At 45.2% G+C, this 23,592-nt stretch overlaps 1 protein-coding gene across 1 annotated transcript; it reads right to left on the bottom strand.

Moving 5' to 3' along the window:
• Positions 1–1,101: 1,101 nt before the first annotated feature.
• On the bottom strand, positions 1,102–21,660 carry LOC310699135 (acyl-CoA (8-3)-desaturase-like). Its single transcript, XM_083486768.1, has 12 exons — positions 20,573–21,660; positions 11,366–11,476; positions 10,882–11,083; positions 10,406–10,503; positions 9,229–9,357; positions 8,752–8,812; positions 7,624–7,700; positions 6,337–6,434; positions 4,993–5,089; positions 2,699–2,778; positions 2,131–2,256; positions 1,102–1,286 (listed from the first exon to the last, which is right to left on the bottom strand). The coding sequence occupies exons 1-12, from the start codon at positions 20,798–20,800 to the stop codon at positions 1,235–1,237; spliced, it is 1,359 nt and encodes a 452-aa protein (XP_083342894.1). The 5' UTR covers positions 20,801–21,660; the 3' UTR covers positions 1,102–1,234.
• Between the last annotated feature and the right edge of the window lie 1,932 nt (positions 21,661–23,592).

The following is a 23,592-nucleotide window of genomic DNA, read 5'->3' as shown; positions in this document are numbered from 1 at the left end:
TGCCTTAAGACAGGCACAGGCAAACTCCGGGCCTCAAGATGTTTGGGACTACAATTCCCATCATCCCTGACCACTGGTCCTGTTAGCTAGGGGTGATGGGAATTGTAGTCCCAAACATCTGGAGGCCCGGAGTTTGCCTATGCCTGCCTTAAGACTTAGTACCTCCCATAAACTTTGGACCACAACTCCCATCAGCCCCAATTCAACAGGCAGAGATAATGGGAATGATAATCCAGAATATCTGTCTACTTCAGGTGTTACTATAGTACTTGGACCTTTTTGCTTTAACAGCTAGCTGATGGGTTTGATTAAAAATTAGTTCATGCCTTCATAGCTCACATATGCATGATTATCATGAAAAGAAGGAAATATGACCTATACCCATATGTAGTTTCTGCAAATCACACTCATTGTAAGTGATAGAAACAACATAGGAAGCTGTTTTATACTGAGTTAGACCCCTGGTCCATCTAGCGCTGTACTGTTTACATGGAGTGGCAGCAGCTCCAGGTTTTCTAGATAGGACATGCCCAACTGTACCTGGCGATGCCAAGAAATGAACCTGGGATCCTTATATGTAAAAACAACCAACAATACATCGACATTCTCAAGGGGATAAGCCAAACTTTGTGGCCTGGTAGTTGTTCATTATGCAATATCAAGAAAGGGACACTGAGCCCACCTCTCCAGTGCACTAGAAACACATACATGGTCCATAATCCAGTTTAGGTAATTGGTGTGTAGTAGGCTTCCTATTGTGTAAACCAGGTATTGAAAAAATGCATAAACCTTACAGCAGAGGTGCAGAACGTTTTTTGGACCAGGAGCTACCTACTCATTCAGGTAAATGGCACATGACTGGTGACAATGGGCTTAAGCATACAGAATTTTTACCTGGATTGGGTCTTCAGAGAATCAGCATATGACATCTCAAATCATTCAGAGAAAAGAAGCCCTTTAAAAGAGTGCACAGTCTTTTCCTTCGGATGCATATACCCCCACCCTTTCTTCCTTTCACTGTATGGCAGCTCATTTGGGACCTCTGTTAACAACTTTTACTTCCAGGTTCAAAGGGAGATGTACAAAATAGGGAAAGCATGGTATCAGACATAAATTTTATTATAAATAGGAAACAATGAAACACTGGGAGTTGGAAAAACGTTCAAGGCAATCTGCTGGTCCAAGGCATCTGTGGAGACATCGTGAATGAATCTGTTTTCTGTAAAGCCAGTACTTATTTATGCAAATAGGCATCCAACCAGAGCTCTCCAGAATCCTTCAGGGAACTGCAGTGAGAGAAAGGGTGGGGTGGGAGAAAACTAATTAAGTGTTGTGGAAAAGAAAGGGTACGATGCCAGAGATACAATCAAGTTAAATAGAGAGGCAGGAATCTGGGTAAAGATCAAGAAAGCAGAAATCTATAGCTCAGCAGTAGTCAACCTTTTTTTGCCACTAAAGCTGTATGCAATTCCCCAACTGGCCATGAGCCAGCCACAAGCCAGCTGCAAGAATGGTGAAAGGGGGTGTGGCGGCTACTTATTTTAATTTCAAAATTTACAAATCGCCCTGTATTTAAAAAATACCTGAGGGAAACCATGAAAGCAACCAGAATTAAATGCTGCAGAAACGACTAATTCAGGAAGGCTGGGAAAAGGCTGCTGAAACACTGATAATGATGCTTCCAAGTCATTCATTGTTGTGTTATTTCTGGAAATGCACCTTTTCCTTTAAAACAGTTGAGCAGTTTGTGCAGTGGCTGCTGGCCAGCCCCTGCCCATTGCTACCAGTTGTGTCTTCTGTGGGGGGAGGCAGCCCTCTGCCACTGAGGGTGCTGCAGAAACAGAAATGGGTGCCCCTGTGTTTTGTCAGAACTTGGGAGACACTGGAGCAGACTGGAGCATTCTGGAAGCATTACAGCATTCTCCATCTGACTCGAGAGCAATGGCTTGGCAAAATATCTGCAAAAGCAGTGCCAGTAAAATTTAATGGGAGCAGTGGGATGCTAAAAGCTGCTTGGCCGGTCTGATCATGCCACTGGTTTATCCACCCCTGCAGAAAATGAGAGTAGGCTGCCTTATCTTCCCACTGCACATCTGTATCTTTATGCCACATTTCTCCTTTGATACATACCGTAAAATATCTGCAAAGGCTGTCAGCAGGGGCTTGCACTTGTATTCAATGCCATGCTTGGCACACAGAGACTTCACCAGAGGGACCACCTTCCAGTAGTTGTGCCGGGGCATCGTAGGGAAGAGACTGGCGGGGAAAACCAAAACAATTCTGCCTCAAATTCTGCTAATCACATTTGGTGTAGAAATCATAGACAAGGCAGTCATCCAGAAAACCGAACAATAGAAAAATTGCTTCACATACTGGACGTTTGTTCTACCTACAGAGAATCACACAGCATGAAAAGCATTCCTAGGATGTGTTGGCTTGGATCCAAAGAAGTTTCCCACAACTGGCTCAGTATGTCTACTTGCACAAGGCAACGCGCTGATTTCTCTTGTGTTCCCTTTCCCAGTGTAGCCTCTCCCACCACATCCTGATTCACACTATTCCAGAGAGTCCTGCATCCCTAGGGAGTTGCTTTTCAAGGGGAAGTAGGGTAAGAGCCAGAAAAGCCCCATTGTGTGAGCAGGATTCCACTCACCTACATACAACCCAGAGAAAGCACTTCTTTGCAGTCCATACTTACTGGTGTTCAATCTGGAAATTCAAGTGCCCAGTAAACCAGTCGTTGAACCAGGAATGATCAACGTTACATGTCGCCTGGAGCTGAAATAACAAGTGGGTGGATGTTGAAGCATTTGGCAGCTTTCTCTCTCTCCTGGTATGACGGCTATGGGTTGCATTCAGCCAAGTCATTGTGCAAGTAGAAGAACTTGTACTCAATGCAAAAGAACTTTCTCTCCCCCCACCACATCCCTCTCAATGCGCCCCGAGTTCCCCCTCAAACCTCCAGAGCAGATTTGGCAGTGGGGTACAGAGGGAGAAAGGGGCAAGGAAATGCTGTTGTGTGAGCAGAAGTTTTGCTTGCGCAACGACCTTGTTGGATTCAACCCTAAGTTACTACTAAATCCCTCCCATAGTTAGCAAAGCAGACTAGATGTCAGCACCACAATCCTCACGTTACCAAAGAGCCTACAGTGGGTCCCATGTCTGCCATGTTGCCCATTCCCCACTTTTCACTGTTACAACCCTCAGACCCAACTAGAGACTGTTCTTCAGAAGGGAAGGGATGCTGTGGTGGTCGGCTTCATTAGCCCTTCTGGGTTACTCAGGAGAACTGCTGCTGCTACACTGTGATACTGTGGTGGGCAACTGTTATGGACAGTGGGAAATTTAGTGATGCTCCTCTCTGAAGCATGTTGGGATTCCAAGACTGATTGTGAGGAGCAAAGAAGGTGGGTTTGTCTCGTTTCACTTGATTCTTTTTGGCAGCTTTCACTCCAGTCCTAGCAGGAGCAAGGAGATGCCCCGCTCTGGTCCCAAGAAGGCTCACCCTCTCATTTTGGGTGCTTGTCAAATGACAACAGAATACTGATAATAAGAACACAATGACACAAATGTGTTTGTGAGTGTTGCAACGCCAGCATTTGCTGAAGTGAGCAGTGGAAAGGTTGGATTACTTTTTAAAACAAACAGGACTACAGCTGGGTCCTAATTCTACAGGAGGGGGGAATGAAAAGCCATTTTTTTCTTTGTCTGTCAATCTAATACATTGTCCCCCTCCCCTTATTAAAAAAAGGCTTATTTGATTGTTACAGCACAATCAACAATGATTTTTATCTTATGTATCTGTGTTTTTCTATTGTAAGCTGCTCTGTGATTCTTGGGTGAAAGGTGGTATAGAAATTTAATAAATAAAATAAAAATACTTTAAAAAACAAAATTCATCAGTTTGACCACTGCTTGAGTTCTTTCCTCTCCCAGCAAAAGAGCCCCAGAGGTCCGGGACACATGGGAACATCCTGTCACAGAGGAAAGAGGAAGGACCTCAGTCAACAACAGGTAAATAAAGTGGCAAGTTGCAACATGACCCCCTCTCCTTCTTGAACATCTTCTCTAGATGTTCCTCATACTCTCAAGGGCATGTTTCTGGTCCCTCTTGCTACCAGCTACTCTCCACGCTCTTTGTTTCCTTCTGCTTGCTTCTTAAATACTTGCAGGGTTCTTTCTGCCTCCCCTCTGCCCCTAAACCATACGCTAAGCCCAGAGATGGGGAACCTGTAACCCCTCCAGATGTTGCTGGACTACAACTAACATCATTCCTGACCGGTGGCCAAGAAGGCTAAGGCTGGTAGGAGTTGGAGGGCTGGCCCACACCATACATTTAAAGCGCACCCAAGGCATATAGCATCATCCAAAGACTCATGAGAACTGCAATTTGCTAAGGTTGTCATTAAGGAGGAAGGATTACAGTTCCCAGGATACTTTGGAGGAAGTCATGGGTTTTAAATGTGCATTGGATGTGCTTTAAATGTATGATGTGAATCTGCCCGGAGTCTGGTGACACCTGGAAGGACCACGGATTCCCCATCCCCTGAATCAACTTGCTCATACTAACTCCTTGTTGCTCTCTCCTGCTTCTTTACCGCCCCAGTCTACTCACTGAAAGAACTGCATCTTTGCTGCAGCTGCAGCTCCCATGATTCCCTAGTCTAGTTGAGTCCACTAAAGCAGCAGTGGGGAACCTGTGACCCCACCAGATGTTGTTGAACTACAACTCCCATGAGCCTTAGCCAGCATGGACAGTGCTAATGACAGTCCAGCAGCATCTGAACGGCTACAAGACGCCACCCCTGCGCTAATGCCTCCTTATCTGAACTCATGTTTGCTTTTCCTCCAGTTTCCTGATAAACATCCAGGGCAGCATCTTGGTCAACTTGAATTAGAACCCAGAATGATCTTTTGAGAGGATATAGAGCAGTCCCATGTATAGCCATACATGTATAGCCATACAGTTGCTAGAGTAAAAAAATAAATTACCTGGATGGACACCCAGTCCAAGTTCTTGTCATAATCTATAGTCATGGGTATGTGATTCATTTGGGAGACCCAGACAAACCAGGAGCTTTCCAACATCCTGCATTGGGAAATAGAGTAGTAATACAGTAGAAAGCGAAATTCACTAATACAACCATACTGGGAAAATGCTTTTAAAAAAAAAAGCCTTGTGTGAAATCTGGTGTCTTGCAAAAAAATCTGACTCCCTGAAAACATCACACTCATTTTTCTGTGTTTTCAAACTGAACTGAAAAGGTGGCTTTCACATTATTTTATTTATAAAGCCACAAGCAGAAAAAACTAAAAGTGAATAGACGGTCCCAGAGCAGCAAGCAAACCTTTCCCATCTCTGCTCAACTCATAATTGCAATGCAGCTCTGAACTCTCTTCCCATTCTATCATTTTTAGGAAAGACAATCTTCAGCAGATAATGTGAGCAACTCAGCAGAAAACATTGCAAGCAGAACTTCCTGACCCCGCCCTCCAAAATAACCCCAGTAAGGCACAGTCAGACACAGAAAATGGTTCACCACCAGAGGAATGGAATGCAATCAGCCCTGCTGGCGTCCTTGGCTATTTTAAATGTTGGGCTGAGCTTACTAAGCTCTCTCAGAGTCTCAGTGTTTAACTTTTTACTTGTAATATGCCAAGAGAAAGCCATTTATTTTAGAAAATTACAGTAACTTACAGCCAACTTTGAAAATTCATTTTAATCAAAGGACCAGATAGGAAACATAGTATTCAATAAAACAAGGCGTTTGCAGGCTTTTGCAATGGTGTTTCAAATATATGCGATTTCACTTAAATCCACGGTGCCTTGGAACATAAATTAGGAGTTGCCTGTATACAAAACAAAAGGGCTGCGGTGTGTGTGTCATATGTTTGTTTGTTTGGCTTGCCTTGTGGCCTCAGTGCACAAAGGGACAGCTTCAAAAATAAGGAGCATCCTGTGCACATTTGTATTTCAATAAAGGCCTATCTTTTCACTTGGAGCCTGCATCCTTATCCTGGGTGCCTGGGAAGGATACCTCCTGTCTAGGAACCTCTTTTTGAATTTCTCCAACACCGGTTCTGGGGATGCTTCTAATACCTGTCTTGCTATTTTGCAGACTTCTTGTAGGACTGAAGTCCACAAAGGGTTGAATTTTGGGGCTTTCCACCACAGAAATATAGATGCCCAACCAAGCCAGCTGAAGTTGGTCATGGTGAAGTCCAATTCAACTAAAAGGATACGTCAGCCAACGCAAGCTCAAGTCCCATTGCTTTCACTAAGGCAGCCTTGAGTAAATTTAGTTGAATCGGGAGGGGTTTTGTGCTGTACAATACCTGACCAAGAAGAAGAATATAAGAAGACTCTTTATTTCTAGAAAACACCCATAGACGATGAAGAATCGGATGAAGAAGCTCAGCATGCAGGCAATATCCTAACAAAAGGAAGAAGCTGTCAGAATGGAGAAAGCTTAGTTCACATTGTTATTGTCCCCTACAATCCTTTACCCCAGAGGTGCAACAGAAAGTTTTGCTGATAGGCCTTGTGGTTGAAACAAGACTGTGATTGAAGTACTCAAGCTAACAGAACATAATGTCATTTAACCAACGTTGAGCAGAAACTGCTTTTTTTTTTGTTTAAAGAAACTTTATCAATTTTTAAAATAAAGATAAATATAGATGAAATACAAACATCATAAAAAATACTGATACAAAAAGAAAACAAAGGAGAATGAGAATAGATATAATGGAGGGGAAGGAAAGGGAAGATAATACCCTACATTAATTCATGCAATGTATCCTTTTATAATCACAATCCAAGGCATTGGGATATCTCTTTATTCCAATCTTCTAAAATATATCCTCCCCACAAAGTTAATTGAATTATTGGGGGTCTATTGTCTATACAGTATATATAGACAGGGTCTATTGTCAAAAGTACAGTGGTACCTGGGGTTAAGAACTTAATTTGTTCTGGAGGTCCGTTCTTAACCTGAAACTGTTCTTAACCTGAGGTACCACTTTAGCTAATGGGGCCTCCAACTGCCACGCGATTTCTGTTCTCATCCTGAAGCAAAGTTCTTAACCCGAGGTACTATTTCTGGGTTAGCAGAGTCTGTAACCTGAAGCATCTATAACCCGAGGGACCACTATATAGACCAAATAGCATAAAAATGATCTTATTTAGATTCTCCTCTACTTACTTTTCTTTGAAATGTGAGGTGCACAGAGAGAGCTAGATCCCACAGTCTACCATACCAATAATCAACTGAAGGATGTGAGCAAGATTTCCATTGACTAACTATTGGCTTTCTTGACATTGTTAGTAACAGAAAGACCAGTGTCTTATAAGATACTCTGGGATTTGTATTCCTTTCTATTGAAAGCAAGGCCAAGACTGGATCTAGCATTAGTGATTGCTCTATAATTTGAGAGATAATGGTAATAATATTTTTTTATTTATAAGTTGCTCATCTGACTGGGATGCTCCAGCCATTCTGAGTGGCTACCAACAAAATATTAAAACACAAAATGCCTCAGAACACCCAAGAAGACAGCCAGCCAGGAATAGGAGTGAGGGCTCTTCTGTTGCTTCATCAGTAACTCAGATAATGCAATACTTACCACCCAGTAATTCTTCTTGAAAGCAATGTAGAAGGTGTGATATTGGAAGAAGGTAGGGAACAACAGTGGAGGCAACGCTGATGAAGACAGCAAAAGAAAGATAGCCACATAATTAAAATACAGAATATGCAAAATAAACCAGATGTACTGGGAAGATGATGGTGCAAGCCGATAATTTAGGTGGGGCTACTGAAGAATGCTTTGTTTTACTACAGTTAAAAGCAACAGGGTACAGGATATTATGGACTGCGGGCTGGATCTGGACTAACTGTTCCCACAGAGATCAAAGGGGCTTAAACTTAGTCAATACTAACTTGTTCCACTGATTTGAATGGAACTAAGCCACTGTTAATTTAGTCTGGATCCAACCATATAATCCCATTAACTGGGAAGACGAACTCATTCCTTTGCTCTGGCACAGGGATTCCCCTACAGTCTGTCCTGTGCTTCCAAGCTCCACTGTAGCATAATGGTGGCCTACAAGGTGTTAGGGTCCAGGTATGGCATGCAAATACACATTACAGGGGTGAAACACTGCTCTGGCAGGAACTTCTATCAACAGGGGATATGAGCATGCTGTGGAGTGACGGGTCAAGAAAAACAGAGGTGCACGGCACTGTCCACCTGCTGGGCACAGGGTTTTTGCAGATGTAGCTGCTACACATTATCATGTGCCCATGACTACGATGGTACCATAATAATTCACCGTAAGCCAATGGACTTCACTAACTTCCATGGCATTGCAGGAAGTTAGTCATACTTCCATGTGAACCTACTTGGACCCTCCTTCGTTTGCCTCCTCCTCGAGAGGTCCGGAGGGTGGCAACACAAGAACGAGCCTTCTCTGCAGTGGCTCCCTGTCTGTGGAATGCTCTCCCCAGGGAAGTTCACCTGGCACCTTCATTTTACACCTTTAGGCGCCAGGCAAAAACATTACTTTTTAACCAGGCCTTTGGCTGAGCTGATTGACATCCCGATACCCTTTTAAAATGTGGCTCTTTTAGGGGGGCTGTTATTGGGTTATTGTTTTTATTTTTATTTTATATATTGTGATCTTTTCTATGAACCGCCCTGAGACTGCTGGGTATAGGGTGGTATATAAATTCAAACAACAACAGCAACACTTACTGAAGGAGAAGTACTTGTGCTGGTGGTTGTAAGGCATATACTTTGTCTTCTTTACCCCAAGCTGTGAAAGCAAATCAGGTCACATTTTGATAAAAATGGCCCTACAGAAGGGGGAGCCTGCAACTCCTCGTATGTTGCCGTCCTGTCATTTTCATTGCCATTGGCCATATTGACTGGGGCTGATGAGAGCTGGAGTCCAACAACATGTGAATGGCCAGAAGTTCCCCATCCCAGCCATACAAGCACCTTGCCACTTCCCTGAATGCAACCATATCATTATTACATAGACTTCTTGCCAGTCAACATAAATTTAGTTCCCTGGATTCCCAACCCCACCCCAAAATATTAAGTGGCATGTATTATTTGTTGGTGTAGTTTTTTTTTAAGGTAGAAATCTGGCGACCACACATACAGCTACACTACAAACAGGAAGCATTCGTTGTTTTCTGAAGGGCATGAGAGCAACATGAAACTTGCCTCCACAGAGAGGGTCTTCCCCAAAGCAAACAAGGCAGGGTGCATGTCGATGTCCGGGTCCTTGCTGTGGCAATTGGGCTTTGCGTGATGTTGTGAGTGCAGGAGAGTCCACCAGTTGGCCGATGCTCCCTGTTGAAAGGAAGGTCAGAGAAGAAGTCAATTCTACAGCACAGCTAAAGGTAAAAAACCAAGGAGATCACTGCACTGCAGATTTTGTTGATATTTTCATCCCCCTCCCATTGCAAGAATGTCCTGATCTGATGTTTTGAGAAAGGAGGGGGCAGAAACTGCTCTTCTACTCTTCCGCTCCTGACTGACTGCCTGACTCTGTGTGGAGAGAGTCTTATCTATGTAGTGACTAGATGGCTGAGTGGGAGATGTAACACTCATGCAAGCCAGTAGTTCCTTAGTTTGTAGTAGCTATCAGAAATAAAAGGAGTTATGCTTCACAGCTAGCTTCCGCGTTATTTATACTCTGCATGAGTCTGGTGCTCACAATGCACAGCTGTGAGTCCAGTGCACTGGGACCTGTTTTCCAGGACTGGAAGGTCTCTGAAAGTGCTCCAGTCGCCTAGCCCAGTCGGGGCAGAACCAGTTATTGAGCCCAGTTGCTGCACATCGGCTGAAAGGCGTACTGACAGATTTATGCCACATTAAGAGTCAGTCCTTCTTCGTAGGAAGTCCTAGGAAATCTGGTCCTGTCAAGGGGAGCAGGGAGACTAATAAGAGGATTCTAGGCCCCTTTGCTACAGCACACAGGGTTCGTTTAGACAGCAGTAAGGAACGTGTGGTCCTTCGGATGCTGTTGGAACTGCAATTACCCTGAGCTCCAGCCAGCACAGCCAATGGTCAGGGAAGGGGCAGTGGTAGCCCAGTAACAGCTGAAGGCCAAAAGTTCCCCATCCCTGCTTTAAGGGAAGCCAAGACAGTTCCTCTGGTATAAAACTGATTTGTTTCTAGTATATATGCACCCTCCATGCAATGGGAGGGTTGTTGACAGGCTTTTGGGAACAAAAATCCACAAAGAACTAGAACGTTTCCCCCCCCCACACACCTTTTAGTGTATTATGCACATTGTCCAAAAATATGGTAGCTTGATTTTCAGATAATCAATCCAGATCTCTTACCCTTCCCACCCCTCTCAAAAAAATAAAAGTTTCCAAAAACAAGCACTTACAAGAAGATGGCACATCACAAATTTGTGAAGCAGGTGGTTCCACTTGGGCTTCTGGAAGACGGAAAGGTGCCCCAAATCATGTTGGAACCATGAAGCCTCTGGAAGGCAAAGGAGACTGCTTAGAACAATGGCCTGCCTATCATTTGAACGGCTTTTGGGGTCCCTTCTGCATCATTTAATTCAAAAGAAGCCATCATGCCATTGCATGTGGCAGCTCTAGAGTAATCTGTGTGCCATGCATACTACTTGGGTAAATGCAGGCATGAATTTCTGAATAATACCCATACAACTCATAAATCGCCGAGGATAAGCAAACGTCTCACTGCAAAGGCTGGCATTGCACCCATTAACGCTGGGAGCGACAAAAATCCCAGTGTTAAAGATGACCTCCAGAATGAGCACTGGCTTCACCAGGGTAGTAGAAGATGACCAAGGAAGCTGGTTTCAGGTGCTTAGAACAGAAGGAGCAAGGCAACTTACGTGGGACATTGTGCAAAGTGCCACAGAGACAGTGAAGGGCAGTAAAGAGGTTCCAAAATACAAGAAGTTGAGCCAGGACGCAGCCTCCAAGAGCAGGATGTGAAGGAACACCGCCATGAAAAAGTAAGTGTTGGGCTTCAGGAGTCCCATCTTCTCTATAGTGGTGCGCAGCTCACGGAAGTCCATGATGAGTGATTCCTGTGTAGAAGAAATTTAAAAATGACAGCTGCCTCTACTCTAGGAATTGTTGGAGTAGCCTGTGCCCTTAGGAGCAGCAAGGGGAGGGTGTGACCAGAGTTTTAATGTCTAATTCTGCTCAGGGCTTCTCCCCTTCTATCAGCCCGTTGCCACCATTTACAGGTTCAGACCAGCGCGTGGCATCCTCCTTTAAGCACTCCAGAATGCACGTAACATGAACGGAGGGAAAGCTTACTTCTTCTTGGATTCACATCTCACATCCAGGGGTTAGGAGAGACTTACATTTTTGCTGGGTCCCAAACTGGATTGATCTGGTGCCAACTCCCCAATCAGCAGCGGGTTCAAATACTTCTTCACCAATGACTTGTCGACATGGAACGCTTCAAAGGCATCCTACAGGTCCACAGGGGGAAAAGAAGGGAAGGCAAAACCAATACCAGGAAATATTGAGTGAGGCCACTGTGCGCCCTGCTCCCCGGTGCTGCTACCAGCCTCCCAATTTCTCTGGCAATGTTCCTCTTAAAGGAATGTGCGGGTTTATCAAAAGTAAAACAACAGATGAGGAGTTTGTAGGATAATTGGCGGATGGGTGGTGTGTATTGAGCTCATCCTCAACCGTCTGTTGAGGATGCCCTAGCTCTGGAAGTCCTGCACTTAGCAGGGAGTTGGACTACACGAGCCTACAAGACACACACACACACACACACACACACACACACAGAGACAATGTGATTCTATGAAAAGGAGACGCAATCATGAAACAGCGGAAAGTTGACAGAAGTAAAAATATTAGAACAAAGGAAGCTCTCTTACACTGATGGTCTGATTCAGTTGGTTAGAACATGGTGCTGGTAACACCAAGGTTGCAGGTTCGATCCCCAATGGAAAAACTGCATATTTCTGCATTGTAGGGGGTTGGACTAGATGATCCTCAGGGTCCCTTCCAACTCTATGATTCTATGAATTCTATGAGATCCTTAGTCCATTTGGCTCAGCAGAGCCAACTCATTCTAGCTTTGCTCCCATTCTTTTCCCTGCAGAGTTCTACAAGGACAACAGAAATGGAGGAGGAGGAGGAGGAGGAAGTTGACAAACCTGGGCCAGCTGCAGGAAAGAAAGGCAGGCAGGAGGCAACTGGCTGGGGGCAGACTTAGACTGGTAGGCCAGTGCACTAGCTGCTCTGATGGGCCAGCACTTACAGATTGCTTCCCACTAAAAATCCTGATGCAATTTACACACATTAAACAATATAAAGTAACTGTACAAAACAAATGTGCAATTACTTTTAATAAATTGTACTAAATAAAATGGATTTAACAATACAATACAATATCACTGGCTGTTGCCCAAATGCCCAGGAAAACAAAAATGTATTTGCCTGGCGGCAAAGCAGTAAGAAGCTGGGTGCAGCGCAGGCCTCCCAAGGGAAAGCACTCCACCCTATGAGAACTAACCTCTGAATAGACAGGCATAGGATTGCGCAGTTGAGTTTCATGTGCAATAGCATGTATGAATAGCTCTAGGTTACCGTTTGCTTTTATTGAAGGCTCCGTCATTTCGAAATATCAGCAAACATCTTGTTGTGCAAAAGGAATTTGTCACAGTGCATTTCAAGTTCTGTCCTTACGCAGGTGTGAAAAACTGGGAGGGGCAAAGCAGGGATTTCTACTTCTCCACAATCACACCCCCCCCCCCAAAAAAAGATGAAGATGCAGCTTCAAGGTGGGTGTTTCGGGTGAATAATCTCCCTTTGGGGCTAGCAATTCATTGCAAAACTTGTGAACGATAACAGCTATCAGGCAAGGTATGCATGAACCTATCATTTGAATGCAGTTAATGAGCATCTACAAATATGAGCAGGCGAAAGAGACGCTAAAAGAACTAGAGTTGAACTCATGGGAAGGAATAGGGCAGTCTGGAGATACTGCAAATGTATGGCTGGGCAGGGAACCTGTTCTTCAAATAAAGATAGTGAAAAAAGTGAAGGGATGAATAGATAGGAAACATTGAGAAATATATTAAAAATGTGGACTGGCAGGAACAGTAGAAACGCTGACATCTATTAATTAGCTCAAAAGTAAATGGCTGAAATCATGAGACAGAGACATTTGGAATTACACCTGACTGTCCTATGCTGCCTATACTCTTGTTTCCATGTATATTCCATGTTTATTGAAACTGCTGAGATCAGGATGTTTACTGCTTTACTTTGAGTCGGGTGGGTTAAAGCACAGAATGAGCTCAGGCTTACAAAAGAGATTAAAATTAATTTTTAGAGCTTTATTTGGCTATGTTTGAAACACGAGGAAGAACAAGCAAGTAGCAGGTCTTCTGCACGGAGAAATGCTATTGAGTGACAGAGAGAAGGCAGAAATGCTCAACATCTACTTTGCCTCTGTCTTTACCCAAAAGTAAAGCAGTGCCCAACCTGCTAATAACAAAATAAATTATAAAAGGATGGAGCTGCAGCTCAAGATAGGAAAAGAGAACTCTGGGCTACTTTAAATGAATTCAAATCCCCTGGGCCTGATGAGCTGCATGCAAGGGTACTAAAGGAGCTTGTGGATGCAATCCCAGAGCCTCTGTCCATAATCTTTCAGAATTATCAGAAGTCCCTGCTGACTGAAGGCAGGCAAATATTATTCCCCATCTTCAAAAGGCAGGGGGGCAGGGAGAGAAGACCCAGAGAAGACCACTGAGTTTGACAGCGATAGGAGGGAAGGTCCTTGAACATATAATTAAATGGTCGGTCTGTGAGCGCTTAGAAAAGGATGCTGTGATTACCAAGAAGCAACACAGGATTAGTTCTTTGAAATGGGATTAACACAATCCCATTTGTGTAATGGGAAATTAGTCATGGACATGAACGAGCATTTCCCCAGTCTGATCATGTGCCTACATGTGCTTTCAACTCAATCCTTAGTTTATGAAAGGGGCAAACTAGTAGAGGCATTATAAATCTCGCCTCCTCTGCAATTCATAGGCAAGTAAATTAGAAAAGGATGCTGTGATGGTGATGATGATGACAATTGTGTGCCGAGGAGGGCAACCATGATGATCAAGGGTCTGGAAACCAAGCCTGAAATATAGTGTCCAATCAAGTATACCTCTCTATTCTGCATTGGTCAGACCACACCTGGAATACTGTGCCCAATTCTGGGCACCACAATTAAAGAAGGATGTTGGCAAGCTGGAATGTGTGCAGAGGAGGGCAACCAAGATGATCAAGGGTCTGGAAACCAAGCCTTATGTGGAATGGTTGAGGGAGTTGGGTTTGTTTAGCCAGAAGAAGAGGAGTCTGAGAGGAGAAATGATAGCCCCCTTCAAATATCTAAAGGGCTGTTACATTGAAGATGAAGCAAGCTCTTGCTCTGGAGAGTAGGACCTGAAGCAATGGATTCAAGTTGAAAGGAGATTCCAACTAAACTTACTGATGGGAAGAGATGCTTGACTCCCTTGGAAGGTGGTGGACTCTCCTTCCTTGGAGGTTTCTAAGCAGAGGTGGGATGACCAACTGCCATGGATGCTGTAGCTGAGATTCCTACATAGCAGGGGGTTGGACTAGATGACCCTTGGGGGTCCCTTCTAAAACTACAATTTTATGAACGGGAAACTTGCTCAATTTTATTTATATGGTTTTCTCCCTTACTCTCTTCTTCCTTTTTTTCCATTTTCCTGTTCACTTTTAGTATGTTATCATCATCTTTTATATGCTGTTACTACTGCAATGCAAAGTTGTGTGTGTGTGTGTGTGTGTGGAGAGAGAGAGAGAGAGAGAGAGAGAGAGAGAGAGAGAGAGAGAGAGAGCTGGGCTAGAATTCCAACAATGACATTGGGAGGCTCTGTTTCTATATGTGGCATTTTGCCCTGATCCTTTCAGCTACTTTTTATGGGACATTGACATGACACCATGTTGGGCTTTGCATTGGAAAGCAGCATATAAATATTAAAAATGTAAAAAAATAATAACCCAATCATTGTCACCCTACATTTCCCCTTTAGTTCTTCCATCTTTCTCAGACCAGAATGGCTGGTCTCCATCAGAAGACCACTGCAATCTCCACAGGTGTAAGGCACCTTTATCACCATTCTTTCATCTTTTTAGAAATGTGGAGGTTTTGACATGGATAGCAATGAACCAGGAAAGAGTTCAGCACACATTCATTAGAACATTTGTGGTGAGCATCAATTTGTGACACTATTTTTTATATCTTTTAATTATCATTAAAATATTTTCTGGATATGTTCTTTTTAAACTAATGAAAGAGTTGTAGTGCTCCAACACCATCGTTCTATTCTATTTTCTCTTGGGGGGGGGAAATAAAATCTTAAGTCTCTTATCACCACCATTAACCAAGTTGCTAAAACACCAGTAACCAGAATTTTTTAAAAATTAGGATTATAGTATAGTGTTATAAAAGTATAACACTATTATCCTATTTTGTGCTATACTATAAACATTATGGTGATATAAATCTTTAGTGCTCTACACACACACACACACACACACACACACACACACAGAGAGAGAGAGAGAGAGAGAGAGAGAGAGAGAGAGAGAGAGAGACTTATGTAATAATTACAAGATTTTTTCTAAAACTAATGGGTGTCATAAAATGGCAGCCACCTCAAGTGTTATAGTGAATGTGTGCCAAGCTTCAAAAGACCCCCCACACAGCAGTTCTGTCACACTTCCTCCTTGTGTGGATGGGACATAGAAAGATGACAGGGTAGTGACAGAAACCATCAGTCTGGAAACAGTCATAGGGTTTGTTTCAACTGCAGCGCCTGCCTGAACGCCCTGCATTCCGCTGGAGTTTAAATGGAAATCCCTACATATTTTTCGGTTTGTAATGGTAATGGTGAGTTATGACACTGCAGCAATTAAATACATCAAGAGCACGTTGCCTCTAATTAAGGTAAATGATCAAAGGTTGTGGGGCGGGGGCCAAAAGGATTTGCAGACATTGTCAAAGGTGTGTGACAGTGGGCTCACTCCTAGCACTTTACTTGAGCAATGCACCCCTCTCTTTCTGCTTTGCGAATCAAAAACGGGAACCTGCGTGCAAGATGTTTCAAAAGCTTGTGTAAACACTATGATTTCTTATCTGACACAGAAGATGTATTTCTAATCAACAGAGATAATCAGAACATCAAGAAATAATATGCACAGATAATTGCCACCCTCACCCCGCAATTCATGTACATATGATTTTCACTGGCTCCGTTTCATTCAAACCAGCGTTTTCAAGATCGCCAAAGGCAGGCTGGGGCAGGTAAGCAGAAAACAAGGGCACAGCCTCCCTCAGCAACCAGTTGCTCAGATTATGGGAAGTCAGAGGGGCTGTTTTTACAGCACCTGGGAACATCACAGATTGGCCCCCTCGTGTCACCAGATATCCCAGGACTCGAGGAAGGTGGGCTACAATGAGAATCTCCTGGCAGGAATTGCCTATAATTCTTCTGCTCCTGACCAGCAGCCCTGAAGTTACAGATTCAGAACCAGTCTGTTCATTAGCAGTCACCTCAGGTAGCAGACTAGGGACAGCTGAGAGGGGCAGGAGATCCAGCGCATGTCGCCTATGCGCCACCTGGGAAGAGCGGGCCTGCTCCTCTCTAGCCTCCTTCTTTCTCCACTGCCAGCTTCAGCATGCCAGGGCTTCCTGAGGCTGCTGCTCCAGTCAGGAGTGCCAACTTGGCCCCACAACCGTTGGTGCCAGGGGCCATGGGTGCCATGAAATGTGCATGGCCCTGGCACCGAAATTTGTGGGTGCCTGGCCCCTTTGTGAGAAATTTTGTGGGTGCTTAGGCACCCAGGGCCCCAGGCACCTGTGCCTCCGGTTTCATCAGGCTGCGGTGGCAGAGGAGGCGGTGGCAACATTTACTGTTTTGCCTCAAGCAACACCCTGGTTAATGTAGGGTGCAATTATTGCTAACTGAAAAGGGAATGTTGCTGTGGATTCCTGATTCACAGCAATATTCAAAGCAACAAACAGAATTGAAGTTCATAAAGGTCCTGGGGGGGGAGGGGGTAGTTGATTGGGGCAAGTGTTTTTCCTCAAAGGAAAAGAAACTCCTTTTTCAGGAGGCAGGTGATCATTACATCTAATGAAGACTATTTTGTAGTCTAAAGGCATTAGGCAACTTGGAGGGCTTGAATAGCTATTACAGGAATGAGCCAGCATAAGATTCAGGCTTGCGTGCTTCACACACAAACACCACTTATTAAACTACCCTGGTAATTGCAGTTCTGTGAGGGGAATAGAGATTTCCTAAAACTCCCAGCACCCTCCCAGTCCCCAGGATTCTTTGGGGGCAACCACGACTTTTTTATAGTGGTGATACTGCTTTAACTATATACAGCAGATGGGGCCTCAGATTCATAGCCCACCCCATCCTGAAAGCTTGGAGTGGGTACCAAAATGCAAAAATAATAATATGGAATACAACCTCTTTTTTGACAAGACCATGTGCCCCCAATCCAGCCCCAAGGTACAAGTAGCTATTGCAACACTCAAAGAAGGTGCTCAAGCTTACTCTGGCATGCCTGAAGTGGGAAGGGATCCCATAATTGAGGAGCAACCCCCAATAATCTTCATGTCTTCACAGCCTGGGCCTGATGCACAGATGGAATCACTGAGAGGGCCTCCTTGGTAGGTCTCAGATTGTAACAGGCCACACAGAATCACAGAATTGGAGAGTTTGGAAAGGACTCTGAGAGTCATCTAGTCCAACCCCCTGCAATGCAGGAATCTCAGCGAAAGCATCCCTGGCAGATGGCCATCCAACCTCTGCTTTAAAATCTCCAGAAAAGGAGAGTCCACCACTTTCCATGGAGTCCGTTTCACTGTTGAGCAGCTCTTTCACATCAAAATGTTCTTCCTGAAGTTTCGTTGGTAGCAACCCTCTCCTCAAGTTTCCAGGCTGGGGGCATCAAACTCAAGATGGTGTTGGACTCCAGCTTCCCTCAGCCAGCACAGGCAGCGGAGAAGGATGGTGGGAGCTGGAGTCCAACTTCATCTGAAGGGGCACAGAGATGCTACAAGTTATATTTCTGGCATTTCTCACACCTCTCTTTAAATTCTTTATTGATGGTTTCACTGTTTCTTTTTCCTAAAATGCAACACACACCCTGCACCAAATCCCCTTCTTCCAGCCAAAATACATTTTGGAGACCAAAATACCGTAGTTTGTTCCAGAGGAGGCATATGGTTGGCTGGAGTCCCTAAGTTAGTGGAACTCAAATCCCATCGATTTCAATGGGAACCATGCCCATATTCCCCTTAAACCCAAACTCAGAAATGAAAAAAGCAGAAGGTAGCAGGGAATGAAAGGGAGAAAGCCCTTTGCGAGAGGCTTAATGCAGCTTATAAACCATACATTTGAAGCACTCCCCCACCCCCAAAGGATCCTGGAAACTGTAGTTTAGCCCTCACAGAGCTACAATTCCCAGTACCCTGAACAAAGTACTGTTTCCAGGATTGGGGGGCGGGGCTTTAAAGGTATGGTGTGTATGCAGCCTTTCATAGTCTCATACTTCCTTATAGAAAAATGAGTTCTTACAAGTCAGTGCTTGCCACAACAAAAGAAAACACTTTGGAAGTAGCTTGGGAAATACCTCCACAGGTTTGGTGGAGGCCAGTGGGTGCCCTGACTAACCGACAGATTATTTTGGGGCGGGGACAGGGGTTGGAACTACAGCAAACAAATAAAAAACAATTCTATACAAAGTTGTTGTTTGGGCTTTAAAAAAACCTTTCTAGTAAGACTGTGGTTCTCAAATACTGGCTGATGTAGCTTGAGAAAACTTTGGCATTAGGAACCATTTGGATTCTTCCTTGAAATAATTTCTGGAATGTGGTAGTCACGGGGGTACGGGGAGGTGGAGAGAACAAACTGGATTGTGCTTGTGGCAGGATTAATTTGCAGAGCATTTTAAGTGCTGAGCAGCCACTCCTGCTGTGAAGCATGGTGACGTGGGAGCCTATTGTTAGAGAGGGCGAGGAAGGCAGCTGGTTTAGGGGGCGTTGTTGAAAGTTAGGAAATTGTCCATTATTTTGGTTTTGCAAAATTTGTTAACACTGCAGGGAGCTTTGGTGCGTGCTTTATGCAGGGAGATTACTTCAAGTTGAATTTCTAGATCTTGTTGGACACAACCCAACCACAAATTAAGAGTAAATTACAAGGCTGCCGAACTCTAGTTTTTTGACAAGGAAAAGAGAAAATACCCAATTTCATGTTAGCTTGCTCCAGGGTCACTAGGATCATGTCCTTTGAAACAACATGCATGACTCAGAACTGCAATTTGCAGCATCATTCCAGGACTCATTTTCAGCAGAGCAAAAGAGCTTCCTCTAGCCCTAAAATGCTATAGAATGTGTTGCACTTCAGATGTTCAGATGCTGCAGCTCCGCATCCCTAGCCAAGGTGGGTAAGGCTGATGGGAGTTAGGAGTCCACCACATCTGGAGGGTGACAGCAGTGTGGCTTTATTAAAAGCAAGCTGGCCAACGCCAAGGGCCCCACTCATTATGGAGCCACAAAAGTCCTCCTTTATAGGCAGTCTGCCATGTCTTTATCTCAGCAGCCTTGCAGGCAAGCAATCCTCTCCTCATAAAAATGCAATCTGAGGGCCATCTGCTCCCTGTTAAACCAACCTCATCCACATCAGTAGCGAACATCATTGCCCAAGCAGCCTCATAGGAGAACGGAAAACCAAGTATGCCTAGATCTAAACGACAACTCCCAAACAGAATTCTCACATTACAGTATAGTGGATTGTTCAATTGCTCAACTAGTGGGCAGATTTAAGCAAACAGTGCAGTTTAAAGACAGATTCATATTTTATATTTAATCTTTGACTAAAATGGGAGATACTAAGATGATCTTTGCTTCTTGAGGGAAACATTGGTTCAACAGAGCTGTTGACTTTGAGGTCAGGAGTATGTTTCGATTATACAATCAACCTCAGGAAAATGTACAGCTTTGGCAGCCTATCAATTTATTCATAAATATAATATTCTAGGCATTTACAACAATTTATGCTTATGACCTCACATTATTCTCACAGTATTTGCAACTTTTGCATCAGGGGAGAAGTCATTTTAAAAGTTCAAAATGATATATATATTATATATATAATCTGTGTTCTTCTATGTTACAAGGATGCATAGTAGGATTTAACACTGATTTCTCCTCAGCATAAAACTGGGATAATTTTTAATTACAATGCCTTGACTAAGGAATTTACTGCCAACGAGGAGAATTGACTCCTAAATGATTTATTACCATGCCATACTGTTATTTATCGACGAACGGACTATCACCCGTTCACCATATGTCCCTCAGACCTTAATCTGAGGCTCTCCGGATTTACAGCAGAACAGAGGAATGCGGGACCGACTGACATGCAATTTCACGGGACAGCTTAGTTATCTCGTCCCCATCACCTCCTTCACACTTTTCACACGACCCCCAACCCGCATCTCACCGTCACGTCCTCCCCAAAGTGGCTCATGAGGATCCGGGAGCCCCCAGGGTGTCTCTGGCAGAAGCTGCGGACGTCGTACACTTTCCTGCCGACCACCAGCCAATTCTCTCGCCCCGGGGCTCCTTGCTTGGTGTTGGCCTGGATTTCGTCCCAGGTGAAGAGCCGCGTGGCCGAAGAGGGCGGCCGATGCGGGACCAATTCCACGCTGGACTTCTGCTGCGGAGCCATCCCGTTCTCCGACGCCACCTGCTCAGCAACCTCCCGCCCGCGCCGCCAAGCGCAACTCAGCCATGCCGCTTCTCCCGCGGCGGTAAGGGTGGAACACTCGGCCCGGCCTCCTCCACGTGCGATTGGCTGGTTGCTCCGTCGGACATGCCCCCTGAACCCGTCTATTGGCTGGCAGCGAACAAGCCCGGAGGCGGTTTTGTGGCGGAGCGCAAGACTTTCGCGCTTGGCGCGGTTTGCAAGTCGTGGGGTGTGCGCGGGCGCGCCTTCCTTCTGGTTGCAGCCCTGGAGCGAGTCACGCCGCGGGTTTTGAGGAGACGCCAGCGAACTCCGGCCGCTGAAGGTCCGGCCTTGGGTTCTCTTTGCCAGGCGAAGTCGGGCTCGAGTCCTGCCTGTCCCTGGCGATGAAAACGCAGCCTCAACCGAGGGGGCGACGAGATGCACATTCGGGTGCCGCCGGCTAATGGCCGCGAGCGGCTCTGGGCCAGAGCCTTGCCCAGAGGAGGTAGCCGCGGCCTCTGCCCCGGCCCAGGATGGGGGGCCTGTGGGCGCAACCCCCCACAGATCAAATAAAACAATAGAAATACTTAATTGACCAGTCACGTTGGTTCTGCTCCCCCAATAACAAAAGTCCTGACCCTCCCCTCAACAGCCTCCCATCCCTAACAAAAATCACCCTGTCAAGCTAAAGTCTAGCTGTTCACTTTCCCTCTCTTGGGGTGATACCAGGGATGGTTGCTGCTCCCCAGCAAGTAAGCAAGAGGACCACCTCCTCTGCTCCCACTTCCTCACTGCCAGAGCAGGAAGCATGTGAGAGGATGCCACTGGGCCTTGCATGAAGGAGGAGAAGACGATGGTGAGTTGGGTGGCTGGGTGGGTGTTAGGCTGTATACTTGAGTCCCTTCTAATTCCTGAATCCAGCAAGGATTCCATAGCTGGAATCGCCAGGCCAGCTTCTTGGTAGTGGCCCCCTAAGTATGGGCCATATTAAGGTAACATAGGAAGTGGGTCTGAGTGGGGCAGGCCAATGCTGCAGGCCCATCCCACCAATTGGCTGGTAGTTAGGGGCAAAGCTGAGTTGTGTGTGAGAGCTAGAAGCAGGCTGCAGGTCTGATAGAAATGAAGCATGGCTGTGGCTATGGGAGAAGCAAGACCTTATGCGGGTGTTAATGCTCTCCGTCGTTGGCTCAGGTTGTACATACGTGTAAAGAAACCATGTATCACACCAAGTCTTCTGTTCCTCATTCCGAGGAAACTGAACCTCAGAAAAGTGGCTGGAGCCCCTGGTGTTTTGCACTGCGCAGAGTCTGGGGTAGCGTGCAACACAATCAATGGCCACTTGTCATAATGGCTATATACTGCCTGGATTGTTGGGAGAGTGCTGCTAGGCTCGTGTTACTTGTGGGCTTCCCAAAGGCACATGATTAGCCAGGGTAGAAAGAACACTGATTGCCACACTAGCCAGAGATTAAGCAGATGGAACTGCATGCTCTCTTATGGGCCAGGTTTCACATAGGGCTTGTACAGCACTCTGTATGGAAGCCCCAGTAATCAGCTGAGCATCAGTGCTTACAAATGGCTTGTCACCCCCATTTTGGCACAGCTATGCCCTTATTTATCCCGCACCTGACATCAGGTGTGGGGCAGATGGGTTTCGTGTGGCTGAAATGGCCTTGCTGGCAGTGGCGTGCAGTGAAATTTTTCATCTGGGAACAGTTAGGGCCAGCCAGCTTGCGAGGGCAATTGGTGGGAGACCAATGCACGCATGATGTCACACACATGAGCACTGCACCTCCCTCCCTAAGCTGGGCAGAAGCTTCCCGGGCTTTGGGAAGGAGGTGCCAGGGGAGGTGCCCCCTAGTCCACTGACCTCATGCCACTGCTTGCTGGACCACTGGGGAGGTCTGACAGGCCTAATTAGGCTCACAGTCAGGAGATTCCCCACCACTGGTCTAAAGGAGGAGGGTCAGTGACAAGTTGAAAAGTGGTGGTTGTTCCTTGCAGCTCCCACTTGCTTTCATGGGTGACAATCCAGAAGATGCTTTGTGCCACTGCCTCTCTGATTTGGACAGAAGGTGAGAAGAATGGTTTTGCAGACTAAACGTCTTAACAAACTATTTAGGTTTTTTTTCTGGGGGTACACAAGGGTACACAGTACCAGCACTGTTTTTTCCTAGAAGAAAAGCAATGTTCCAGTCTAATAGCACCATTGCTGTAGCTGTCACAATCATCTTCATCCATACTATGAAATGTTAGTTCCTTGACATTTGCTACAAGCAAAGGTACCGCAGACTCCTGACTTTTCTGCAAAAACGTGTTTCACACATTGTTTTGTACTTGCATGAGTAACTTTCAAAGATTTTCAGGAGGTGAAGGAATGCCAGTCATTACTGGCTCATAGATGCTTCCACTATGTTTCAGCTTCTCTGACCATGCAAGGGATCCAAGTATTTCCAATCTTCAGTATATAAAAGATTTATTTTGCCATCAAATCTCATGATCAACAAATAATAGGAAAGCTCCCGGAGAAGTGCCAAATGCAGGGCTTTGTTCAGTTCCAGCACATCCAGTTCCAGCACATCCAGAGGTGGAGCTAGCTGCTCTGGCACCCGGAGCCGTGCACATGTTGTGCACCCGGGGGCAGGGCTAGCCATTCCACATAGCTAATCCACACTTAATGCTTATTTCTTCATGAAGTCAAATCCTGTAACCTGACTTATGGAATACAGTAAGCTTGCAATTTACAGTACATGGTGGTTATGTTTCAGGGATCATACCTAAAGCCAAAGCCATGT

Source organism: Podarcis liolepis (assembly GCF_965112155.1).
Source record: "Podarcis liolepis genome assembly, chromosome: 1".
Lineage (NCBI taxonomy): Eukaryota > Metazoa > Chordata > Lepidosauria > Squamata > Lacertidae > Podarcis > Podarcis liolepis.
Note: the sequence above shows the minus strand (reverse complement) of the source record. Positions and strands in the feature narration are given on the sequence as shown.

Coding starts and splice junctions, on each gene's coding strand:
- LOC310699135 (XM_083486768.1), bottom strand. CDS start 20,800: ATGGCTCCGCAGCAGAAGTCCAGCGTGGAATTGGTCCCGCATCGGCCG. Junction 8,813..9,228: donor GGAAGACCCTCTCTGTGGAG/GCAAGTTTCATG, acceptor TTGCTTTCACAG/CTTGGGGTAAAGAAGACAAA. Junction 5,090..6,336: donor ATATTCTTCTTCTTGGTCAG/GTATTGTACAGC, acceptor TTCCCAATGCAG/GATGTTGGAAAGCTCCTGGT.